The sequence below is a fragment of the Heteronotia binoei genome, chromosome 15 (assembly GCF_032191835.1).
Source record: "Heteronotia binoei isolate CCM8104 ecotype False Entrance Well chromosome 15, APGP_CSIRO_Hbin_v1, whole genome shotgun sequence".
NCBI lineage: Eukaryota > Metazoa > Chordata > Lepidosauria > Squamata > Gekkonidae > Heteronotia > Heteronotia binoei.
The window spans coordinates 2,113,472-2,125,791 of record NC_083237.1 but is presented as its reverse complement, the minus strand read 5'-3'; the positions used below and the strand labels follow the sequence as shown (position 1 = coordinate 2,125,791).

General features: G+C 50.5%; 1 protein-coding gene across 1 annotated transcript in view; it reads left to right on the top strand.

Annotated features, from left to right (window-relative positions):
• Positions 1-12,320, top strand: part of LOC132584135 (asialoglycoprotein receptor 1-like) — a 29,139-nt gene that overhangs the window by 8,191 nt on the left and 8,628 nt on the right. The window contains exons 2-5 of the mRNA XM_060255937.1: positions 2,616-2,720; positions 4,456-4,581; positions 4,666-4,761; positions 8,488-8,559. Of these exons, the coding sequence (XP_060111920.1) occupies positions 2,651-2,720; positions 4,456-4,581; positions 4,666-4,761; positions 8,488-8,559 (364 nt within the window). The 5' untranslated portion in view covers positions 2,616-2,650. The remainder of the gene's footprint in view (positions 1-2,615; positions 2,721-4,455; positions 4,582-4,665; positions 4,762-8,487; positions 8,560-12,320) is intronic.

Genomic DNA, 12,320 nt, shown 5'->3' with positions numbered 1-12,320 from the left:
GCTGCTTTTTTGGAGTTTGGTTTTGAGATAAGATGCATATAGAGCCAGTTTGGTGTAGTGGTTAAGTACGCGGACTCTTATCTGGGACACCAGGTTTGATTCCCCACTCCTCCACTTGCTCCTGCTGGAATGGCCTTGGGTCAGCCATAGCTTTCTCACAGAGGTGTCCTTGAAAGGGTAGCTTCTGGGAGAGCACCCTCAGCCCCACCCACCTCACAGGCTGTCTGTTGTGGGGGAGGAAAGTAAAGGAGTTTGTAAACTGCTCTGACACTGATTCAGAGAGAAGGGTGTGGTATAAATCTGTGGTCTTATTCAATGGTTGTTGATGGGGGGGTTTTCCTATAATTATTTCATGTTTTTCACTCTTATTATAATCCACAGATCATTACTTTTTAGAACACAGCTAATGAGTTCCGTTCAGTCTTTTATTACCACCATCAGACTGGTCAGAAGCCGAAAAAAAAATCCACTTTAATCAAATTAATTACCTATGAAAAATCTCAGCATTCAGCATTAATTTTAATGCATTGAATCACTTCAAGGGTTGGAACCCAGGCAGCTTATACACGAGACATCAACCCGACCCACGTTTTCATGGTAGAAAAAAAATAAATGTAGTCATCGTCGTTCTTTGATGTACCCACCCTCCCCTCACCAGGAAGTTTTTGAGAGTTCAGAGCAGCCTTCCTGTTTTTGAATCCACCACCAGAGGTTCCAATAAATCCAAGCCTGATTTGGGGCCAGCTAATTAGCATCCCAAATAAATGCTAATTAAGTGGAAGGGGGACAAGGTGCTTTTGGGTTCGCCGACCGCAACACTGAAAAACGTCCTGGGGTTCTGCTCTTCTTTGGTGGCTAATTAACAAACGAATTAATCCTGCGGAAATCTTATCACACTCTGCAGCTACTTGCGAAGCCAAGGCCCTTCCAGGTCAGCTTTCTCTCCTCTGACTGGCAGTCGCTCCGCAGGGCCCCAAGCCAACGATCCTTCATGCCACCGTCTGCCTGGTCCTTTTCACTGGAGAGACGCTGCCGGGGATTGAACCTGTGGCCTTGTGGGCGCCAAGCAGTTGCTCTCCCACTGGGCCACGGGAGAGTGGAGAGATGGTGCTCTGACCCGTTGCTCCCACTTACCTCAGCTGCAACTCTGGTTCGGGAAACTTCTGGATATTTGGGGGTGGAGCCTGGTTTGGGGAGTGGAGGGAGCATGATGCTAGAGAGGTGAGTGGTCTCTGTTGTCTGGAGATCTTTTGTAATTCTCTGAGATCTCCAGCCCCACCTGGAGGACTGCAGTCTTACCACAAACTAGGCAAGCCAGCTTCCAAGTTGGACCTGGGGATCTCCCCAGAATCCTAGAGTCGGAAGGGACCTCCAGGATCATCTAGTCCAACCCCCTGCACAATGCAGGAAACTCACCAACCCCTCCCCCTAAATTCACAGGATCTTCATCGCTGCCAGATGGCCATCTAGCCTCCATTTAAAAACCTCCAAGGAAGGAGAGCCCACCACCTCCCGAGGAAGCCGGAAGGAATCATAGAGCTGGAAGGAACCTCCAGGGTCATCTAGTCCAACCCCCTGCACAATGCAGGGAACTCACAAAGACCTCCCCCTAAATTCACAGGATCTTCATCGCTGTCAGATGGCCATCTAGCCTCTGTTTAGAAACCTCCAAGGTAGGAGAGCCCACCACCTCCCAAGGAGGAAGCCTGTTCCACTGAGGAACCGCTCTCACGGTCAGGAAGTTCTTCCTAGTGTTGAGACGGAAACTCTTTTGAATCTTCATTGCTGTCAGATGGCCATCTAGCCTCTCTTTAAAAACCTCCAAGGAAGCCTGTTCCACTGAGGAGTCGCTCTAACAGTCAGGAAGTTAGAATCATAGAATCATAGAGTTGGAAGGGACTTCCAGGGTCATCTAGTCCAACCCCCTGCACAATGCAGGAAACTCACAAACACCTCCCCCTAAATGCACAGGATCTAAATAGCCTCTGTTTAGAAACCTCCAAAGAAGGAGAGCCCACCACCTCCCGAGGGAGCCTGTTCCACTGAGGAATCGCTCTAACAGTCAGGAAGATAGAATCATAGAATCCTAGAGTTGGAAGGGACCTCTAGGGTCATCTAGTCCAACCCCCTGCACAATGCAGGAAACTCACAAACTCCTCGCCCTAAATTCACAGGATCCTCATTGCTGTCAGATGGCCATCTAGCCTCTGTTGAAAAACCTCCAAGGCAGGCGAGCCCACCACCTCCCGAGGAAGGTTTAATTTCAACCCATTGGTTCTGCTCCTACCTTCTGGGGCCACAGAAAACAATTCCACCCCATCATCTATAGGACAGCCCTTCAAGGACTTCAAGTTCTTCAAGTACGTGAAGAAGAAGAAGAAGAACTACAGCGCATCTCCAGAGTTCGGTTTCCCTGGAGTTAAAATGGATGCTTTGGAGGGTGTACTGTATGACATTGTACCCCACTGAGGTCCCTGCCTTTCCCAGGCTCCACCCCAAATTCAGAGGAGTTTCCCCCCGTGATTCTTGCAGCCTTACTTCCCTGTCCCCCAGCAGTAGCCAAGAGGGGGCCCGGCAACCCCACCACAAACCCACACGGCGTTCTCTGCTTTCAGGTCTTCTCCAGTCCCTTCCCAGACTCTGCGCCACAATGTCGAAAGAGTATCAGGACATGGCCACAGTGGACGTTGAGGAGGAAAGCGAAACGTACATCCGAGCCGGTGAGCAGAGCTGCTGATGGGGTTCTCTGGGTCTGTGCTGCCCGGCAGGGTCTCAGGCAAAAGGTCTTTCCCCGCACCTTTACTGTTGTCAATACCGGGGACTGAACCCGGGACCTGCTGCATGCAAAGCGGATGCTCTCCTGCTGAGCACAGCTGCCCCCAAATCAATTCAACATGGAAGACAGATAAGGGTGCCAGTCACAAGAGCAGGGGTTTTGGGGGTAGCAGGAACTCCTTTGCCTATTAGGCCCCACACCCCTGATGTAGCCAATCCTCCTGGAGCTTACAGGAGGCCCTGTACAAAGAGCCCTGTAAGCTCTTGGGGGATTGGCTGACATCAGGGGGCGTGGCCTAATATGCAAATGCATGGCTTCTTTTGTAGCAGGAACTCCTTTGCCTATTAGGCCCCACTCCTCTGATGTAGCCAATCCTCCTGGAGCTTACGGTAGGCCCTGTACTAAGAGCCCTCTAGACTCTTGGAGGGGGCGTGGCCTAATATGGAAAGGAGTTCCTGCTACCAAAAGAGCCCTGCATAAGATGGTGGTGAGTACAGGCCAAGTCAGATGTAGGGTTGCCAATCCCCAGGTGGGGGCAGGGGATCCCCCGGTTTGGAGGCCCTCCCCCCGCTTCAGGGTCATCAGAAAGTGGGAGGGGGGGCGAAATGTCTGCTGGGCACTCCATTATTCCCTATGGAAACGGATTCCATAGGGTATAATGGGGCTCGGGGGGGGGCGCGTATTTTTTGTGGCAAAGACACCAAATTTTCAGCATAGCATCCAGTACCTCTTATCATCATCATCATCATCATCATCATCATCATCATCATCATCATCAATTTTATTTATATCCCGCCCTCCCCGCCGAAGCAGGCTCAGGGCGGCTAACAATACAAGTCGATACATACATTATACAGGGCGTTTTCGCACTCACCTTCAGCCGGCGCGACCCCCCTCTTCACCACGCAGGATCTGCGCGGATTTCGCACTAAACGCCGCGGAGCAGCCGGAAGAGCCGGCGCTTTTGCCAAGCAAACGGAAACTGCTTTTTGGCGGTTTCCGTTTGCGCCGCAAAAGCGCAGGGACTTTCCGGCTCTTCTGGCTGCTCTGCGGCGTTTAGTGAGAAATCCGCGCAGATCCTGCGGGGTGAAGAGGGGCGTCGCGCCGGCTAAAGGTGAGTGCGAAAACGCTCACAGTGTTTAACAATACTAATTTTAAAGTTAGATTAAAATTCTATTAAAATTCTAAAATAATACAATTAATATTAATATATTGGTGCTATTATACAGATGGTAGGCTTACTTAGCAGTCTCTCTCTCAGTCGGTGAAGGCCATTCGGAAAAGAATGGTCTTGCAGGCCCGGCGGAACTGTCCAAAGTCCCGCAGGGCCCGCATTTCTTCTGGAAGCTGGTTCCAGAGCTGTGGAGCCATAACAGAGAAGGCCCGAGCGCGGGTGCTCTGTAGTTTTACCTCTTTACCTCAAAACACCCTCCAAGTTTCAAAATGAGCCCCAAAAGAAGGTGCCCCTATCCTTCATTCTTTCCAACGGAGGGCAAGCATTTAAAAGGTCTGCGGTCCCTTGGGAGTTCCTTGATGCTTGTCACAACCTTTCCCCTGGCTCCACCCCCCAAAGTCTCTTGGCTCCACCCCCAAAGTCCCCAGAGATTTCATGAATTGGACTTGGCAACCCTAGTCAGAGGCCCGGGTGGTTTTCTTGATGCTTGTTCCCCTCTCTGCAGCCCCCACAACGTTACCTCTGAGCCGGTCGTGGACCCAGCAGCTCTGCCCCAGGCGCAGTCTGGCTCTCATCCTGCTGGGACTCAGCTTCATGCTCACCATCACAGCCATTGTGTTCAATGCTAACGGTGAGTGACTCGGTGCGGGGAGGTGAGGGAAGGGGATGGTTACAGCTGGCGCACTCTCACCCCTCCGCCGCTCCCCGTCCCCAGGTAGCGCACGGGGCTCTCAGCTGCTGGGGATCCAGGAGACGTTCCAGAATGTCAATCACAGCCTCACCGTGGAGATGGCCACCTTTCAAAACAGGGGTGAGTGATGGAGGCAGGGGAGGGGGAGGGAGCTGGAAAGGGGAATCCACCTCTTCTGAAGAAGCACAATTGGTTATTATTTTCCTCTCAGAAGTGCCACAATGTTTGAATGTGTTAAGTTCCCAACTTTGCACAGAATCAGTCCTCCACTGAATTTGTGCAGGCTAGCCCATTTGCTGCTAAGGAGAAGCAGGGAGCAATCAATGGTTGGGAAGCCCAGGTCACTCACACACAAGTGAAGCTTCCAAGAAGAAGAAGAAGATGAAGAAGAAGACGAAGATGAAGAGGTTGAAGAAGACGAAGATGAAGACGAAGAAGATTAAGAAGATGAAGATGAAGGCGAAGACGAAAAAGACGACGAAGAAGACGACGAAAAAGTCGAAGAAGAAGACGAAGAAGACAAAGATGATGATGATATTGGATTTATATCCCACCCTATACTCTGAATCTCAGAGCAGTTACAATCTCTTCTACCTTTCCCCCACCCCCCCACAACAGACGCCCTGTGAGGTAGGTAGGACTGAGAGAGCTTTTACAGCACAGCTGCCCTTTCAAGGACAACTCCTGTGAGAACTATGGCTGACCCAAGGCCATTCCAGCAGCTGCAGGTAGAGGAGTGGGGGAATCAAACCCAGTTCTCCCAGATAAGAGTCCATGCACTTAACCACGACACCAAACTGAATCAGACCTTGGCCAGGTCCGTACTACTGTGGCAGCAGTTCTTCAGGAACTCAGGCTGAGACCTTTCACATCAACTGGAGATGCTGGGGATTGAACCTGGGACCTTCTGCATGCCAAGCAGAGGCTCTGCCCCTGAGCCACAGCAAGACTGCAGCTAAAGCAGAGGAAAGGATGTCAACTCTTTGCTTATTGCTTTATTGCTGTTGTGGGGGAGGAGGAGGAGGAGGAGGAAGAAGAAGAAGAAGAAGAAGAAGAAGAAGAAGAAGAAGAAGAAGAAGAAGAAGAAGAAGAAGAAGAAGAAGAAGAAGAATTGCAGATTTATATCCCGCCCTTCTCCCTGAATCAGAGACTCAGAGCAACTTACAATCTCCTATGTCTTCTCCCCTCACAACAGACACCCTGTGAGGCGGGTGGGGCTGAGAGGGCTCTCACAACAGCTGCCCTTTCAAGGACAACTTCTGCCAGAGCTCTGGCTGACCCAAGGCCATTCCAGCAGGTGCAAGTGGAGGAGTGGGAATCAAACCTGGTTCTCCCAGATAAGAGTCCGCACACTTCACCACTACACCAAACTGGCTCTCACACCAAACTGGCTCACAATAAAGGAGATTGTGAGCCGCTCTGAGACTCTGGTAAAGCAAAGAAATAAAGCACCAAGAAATAAAGCAAAGCAAAGAGGATGTCGACTTGAAGATATCTCAGCATTGTCCTGCAGAACTAGTGGTCACGCCCCACACAATGGCCTGCATTCAAAGAGTGTTGCTGTTTGGGCTAGGAAAGGAATAAGGGAATCATGAGAGATTAATAATCAATAATAAAAACATAAGAGAATCCATGTTGGATCAGGCCAGTGGCCCCTCCAGTCCAACACTTTGAGTCACATAAGAACATGAGAAGCCATGTTGGATCAGGCCAAAGGCCCATCCAGTCCAACAATCTGTGTCACACAATGGCCAAAAAAACCCAGGTCCCATCAGAAGGTCTACCAGTAGAGCCAGAACTCCAGAAGCCGTCTCACTGTGCCCCCCTCAAGCACCAAGAATACAGAGCATCACTGCCCCCAAAATAAGAGAAGCCATGTTGGATCAGGCCAATGGCCCTTCCAGTCCAACACTGTGTCACACAGTGGCCAAAAAACCCAGGTGCCATCAAGAGGTCCCTCAGTGGGGTCAGGACACTAGAAGCCCTCCCACTGTTGCCCCCCCCCCCCCGCCAAGCACCAAGAAGACAGAGCATCCCTGCCCCAGACAGAGAGTTAATAGCTAATAGGTTGGCAATGCTATTGCAGTGGGAAATCTCCTGTGAGCTTGTGGGGTGGAAAAGGAGAAATCAGCGCTTTGAGAAAGGCCAGCCTGAGTTTTTCCCTTTTCTGTTTCAATGCCACGTAATGAATTCATTCAGTTTCGGTGGTGCCAAAGGAGTCTTCCCCCGCCCCCGCCATGGACACAGCAGCAGCATCTATGGGAAGTTCAAAATAGAGGCTAGCGTGCTTGAAGGAATGAGGGGGGGGGGTGTCTTTATTTTTATTTATTTACTTACTTACTTTAGATTTCTATGCCGCCCACTCCACAAGGGGACTCTGGGTGGCTAACTGTCCTAGTAAAACAATGTAAATACAATTATAAACGATAAAAAAAATAAACAATTTAAAACTACATTATTAGGTGCCATAAAAAGATTTCATAACAAAGGCGACTTCTCCATATCTCAGTGCTCTGTTCCTTACATTACTCCATTAGTGATCTTGCAGTTTATATTGTTCGGTGACAGAACAGCGTCAGCCTCCTCCCACATTAGTTGTTGTAGACCTGATTGGAAAGTTTGGTTTTACAAGCCCTGTGGAACTGGGAGAGGTTATACAGGGCTCTCGTGGCCTCTGGGAGAGCATTCCATAACATCGGTGCTGCCACTGAGAAGCCCCTGGCCTGTGTAGAGCTTAGCCTGGCTTCTCTTGACCCGGGGATGGATAACAGATTTTGCCCTCCTGAACGCAGTGCAGTGCTCTCTGGGGTATGTATGGGGAAAGGCGGTCCCTTAGATAGGCAGGACCTCAGCCATATAGGGCTTTGAAGGTCAATAATGATTAAAGGTTTGGAACACTTTCCCTATGAAGAAAGGTTAAAACGCTTGGGGCTCTTTAGCTTGGAGAAATGTCAACTGCAGGGTGACATGATAGAGGTTTACAAGATTATGCATGGGATGGAGAAAGCAGAGAAAGAAGTCCTTTCCTTCCTTTCTCTCAATAGGGAGTACTCATGGACACTCAATGAAATGGCTGAGGTATGTTGGGTTAGAACAGATAAAAGGAAGTAATTCTTCACACAAAGGGTGATTAACATGTGGAATTCACTGCCACAGGAGGTGGCAGCAGCTACAAGGATAGCCAGCTTCAAGAGGGGATTGGATAAAAATATGGAACAGAGGTCCATCAGTGGCTATTAGTCACGGTATATATATGTGTGTGTGTGTGTATGTATGAATGTGTGTGTGTGTGTACACACACAGAGAGAGATATATTGGCCACTGTGTGACACAGAGTGTTGGACTGGATGGGCTATTGGCCTGATCCAACATGGTTTCTCTTATGTCTGGGGCCAGTGATGCTCTGTATTCTTGGTGCTTGGGGGGGCACACTGGGAGGGCTTCTAGTGTCCTGGCCCCACTGGTGGACCTCCTGATGGCGCCTGGGTTCTTTGGCCACTGTGTGACACAGAGTGTTGGACTGGATGGACCACTGGCCTGATCCAATATGGTTTCTCTTATGTTCTTATGTCTGGGGCGGTGATGCTCTGTATTCTTGGTGCTTGGGAGGGGGCAACAGTGGGAGGGCTTCTAGTGTCCTGGCCCCACTGATGGACCTCCTGATGGTACCTGGGCTTTTTGGCCACTGTGTGACACAGAGTGTTGGACTGGATGGGCCACTGGCCTGATCCAACATGGCTTCTCTTATGTTCTTAATACCAACACTTTGAAATGGATTCGGTACACAACAGGCAGCCATTAGACATTAGGCCCTGATGTCACCCCATCCTCTTTTACCCCTCGCAGAAAAAGGCACGGTGGCGAAAACAACACAGCTCGAGGGGTCCGTGAAAAAGATGGCCGAGGAGACAGAGGCAGGTGGGTTGGCCTTTTCCGCTCAGGATGCGTTTGCTGGCTGCTGCATATCCAAGCATGCAGACCCCATATATGGATTTGCACAAGGTTTTTTGGAGGGTGTTGTTTTTGCTGCATGAAAGACGTGTGCAGTTCCTGTCTCTTGCGTGACAGCACCTTTCAGGAGAGTGTGTTGAGCGGGGAGTGTGTGGATGAATGGAAGCACGAACTTGGACTGGGAAGCCCGTGCTTGTTCACAAAGGCAACCTCTTGCTGCACGTGAATTAAATTGGGGCGGGGGGGGGGGGGGCGTTATCCAGCAATTTTTTTTCTGGCTGAAATTTGTTTGCAAAATGCAACTTTTATTTATTTACTTACTTCATTTCTACCCTGCCTTTCTCCCCAAAGCAGGTCACCGTGTTCTCCTCTCCTCCATTTATCCTCACAACGACCTTGTGAGGTAGGTTAGGTGGAGAGCGTGGAAATAGGCCAGGATCACCCAGCAATCTCCAGGGTGGAGATTCAAACCTGGGGGATGTTGACAGAGTAATTAACACAGCAAAGAGTAGAGAAAGGTTTATTAGAATTTACATACTTAAAGAAGAAGACCGTAGATTTATACTATGCCCTTCTCTCTGAATCAGAGAGATTTATCTTCCTCCCCCACAACAGACACCCTGTGAGGTGGGTGGGGCTGAGAGAGCTCTCACAGCAGTTGCCCTTTCAAAGACAGAGTCTCGGAGCAGCCTACAGTCTCCTTTCCCTTCATCCCCCACAACAGACACCCTTTGAGGTAGATGAAGATATTGGATTTATATCCCGCCCTCCACTCCGAAGAGTCTCAGAGCGGCTCACAATCTCCTTTACCTTCCTCCCCCACAACAGACACCCTTTGAGATAGATGAAGATATTGAGATAGATGAAGATATTGGATTTATATCCCACCCTCCACTCCGAAGAGTCTCAGAGCGGCTCACAATCTGCTTTATCTTCCTCCCCCACAACAGACACCCTTTGAGGAGAGGGCGGGGTTTGTGGAGGGGAGGGGCCTCAGCATGGCACAATGCCACGGGAGTCTGATCTTTAAAGCATCCCTTTTCTCCAGGGGAGTTGATCTCCGCCAGCTGGAGATCAGTTGTAAAAGCAGGAGCTCCCCAGGCCTCACCTGGAGGCTGGCAACCCTATCTGTACACCAGACATGGCCTTTTCCAATGGGGGGCAATGCCTCAGCTGGGTTTCTCGGAGGGAGAGCTGAAGATTCAGTGGGATCTCTGCCAGGGGGAGGCCAAATGCTTGTCCTCAGAGCCCCACATCGGCTCCCCAGATAGAGAGCCCCCCAACTTTCCCTTCCGCTCACTTAGCTCTCTTTCTGGTTCTTATGTCTGCACCTGCCCCCTCCCCTCTGCTCCCCACCTCTAGACTCCATTTCTGGGCCAAGCCCCCACTGAGGCTCCCAACTGCCTCTGGACCGCACAGGTCCCAAACACGGAGCTCCTGGGGCTTGCTCTCCTGCAGCCTGCCAAGCTTTTTTCGGAAGTTGAAGGAGCCAGACAGGCCTCTGGCAAATCAAGGCTTCTGATCAGCCTAGGGTTGCCGAGTCCAATTTAAGAAATATCTGGGGACTTTGGGGGTGGAGCCAGGAGACTTGGGGGGAGGAGCCAGGAGACATTGGGGGCAGAGCCAAGATCAAGGCTGTGACGAGCATAATTGAACTCCAAAGGGAGTTCTGGCCATCACATTTAAAGGGACGGCACACCTTTTCAATGCCTTCCTTCCACAGGAAATAATGAAGGATAGGGGCATATATGAACATATGAAGCTGCCTTATACTGAATCAGACCTTTGGTCCATCAAAGTCAGTATTGTCTTCTCAGACTGGCAGCGGCTCTCCAGGGTCTCAAGCTGAGGTTTTTCACACCTATTTGCCTGGACCCTTTTTTGGAGATGCCAGGGATTGAACCTGGGACCTTCTGCTTCCCAAGCAGATGCTCTACCACTGAGCCACCGTCCCCCACCTTCTTTTGAGGCTCATAGAATTGGACCCCCTGGTCCAATAGTTTTGAAACTTGGGGGATATTTTGGGGAGAGGCAGTAGATGATGCACTGAAAATTTGGTGCCTCTATCTCAAAAAACAGCCCCCCTAGAGCCCCAGATACCTGTGGATCAATTCTCCATGATTTTCTATGGGAATAAACTCTATAGGGAATAATAGAGTTCACAGCAGACATTTCCCTCCCCTCCACCCGCTTTCTGACGACTCTGAAGCTGGGGGAGGGTCTCCAAACCGGGGGATCCCCTGCCCCCACCTGGGGATTGGCAACCCTAGATCGGCCATTAGAGGACTGTGCAGAGTTTAAAGAATGCTGCTTTGGCAACAGCACAAGGCTCTTCAGGTGCATGACCGAAGGTCAACTGGGGCAGCCATTTTGCATCTGGCCCCTGCAGTTTTATGGCAGCCATTTTGTGTCTGACCCCTGCAGTTTTAATAGCAGCCGTTTTGTGTCTGGCCCCTGCAGTTTTACTGGCAGCCATTTTGTGTCTGGCCCCTGCAGTTTTATGGCAGCCATTTTGTGTCTGGCCCGTGCAGTTTTATGGCAGCCATTTTGTGTCTGCACCCACCACACTGTTGCAGGATTCCAAAAGTGCTCACAGGCTGCAAAGGTTTAGGAACTTCTGCTCTGAAGCTAGACCCTTCCAAGGAATCAGACAGCAAGCTGCAATTATTGGGACTATTAAAACCCGCATTCTACTAATTGACAGAGCCTGAGGAAAGAGGTCCCTGCCCTGAGGAGCCTGCTATCGAACTAAAATCTGGAACTGGATGTCCTCTGTGTGCAATGGGATGCTGGACTAGATGGACCACTGGGCTGATCCAGCAGGGCTCTCCTGAAGTTCTTGTGTTAACATGGTCTTCTCAGACAGGCAGCGTGGTGCGGTGTAGGGGTGGCCAAACTTGTTTAAGAAGAAGACGACATTGCATTTATATTCTGCCTTCCACTCAAGAGTCTCAGAGCGGCTCACAATCTCCTTTCCCTTCCTCCCCCACAACAGACACCCTGTGAGGTAGGTGAAGATACTGGATTTATATCCCAGCCTCCACTCCGAAGAGTCTCAGAGCTGCTCACAATCTCCTTTCCCTTCCTCCCCCACAACAGACACCCTGTGAGATAGGTGAAGATATTGGATTTATATCCCAACCTCCACTCCGAAGAGTCTCAGAGCGGCTCACAATCTCCTTTCCCTTCCTCCCCCTCAACAGACACCCTGTGAGGTAGGTGAAGATATTGGATTTATATCCCAACCTCCACTCCGAAGACTCTCAGAGCGGCTCACAATCTCCTTTCCCTTCCTCCCCCACAACAGACACCCTGTGAGGTAGATGAAGATATTGGATTTATATCCTGCCCTCCACTCCAAAGAGTCTCAGAGCGGCTCACAATCTCCTTTCCCTTCCTCCCCCACAATAGACACCCTGTGAGGTAGATGAAGATATTGGATTTATATCCCGCCCTCCACTCCGGAGAGTCTCAGAGCGGCTCACAACCTCCTTTCCCTTCCTCCCTCACAATAGACACCCTGTGAGGTAGATGAAGATATTGGATTTATATCCCGCCCTCCACTCCGGAGAGTCTCAGAGCGGCTCACAATCTCCTTTACCTTCCTCCCCCACAACAGACACCCTGTGAGGTGGGTGGGGCTGGAGGGGGCTCTCACAGCAGCTGCCCTTGCAAGGACAACCTCTGCCAGAGCTATGGCTGACCCAAGGCCATTCCAGCAGGTGCAG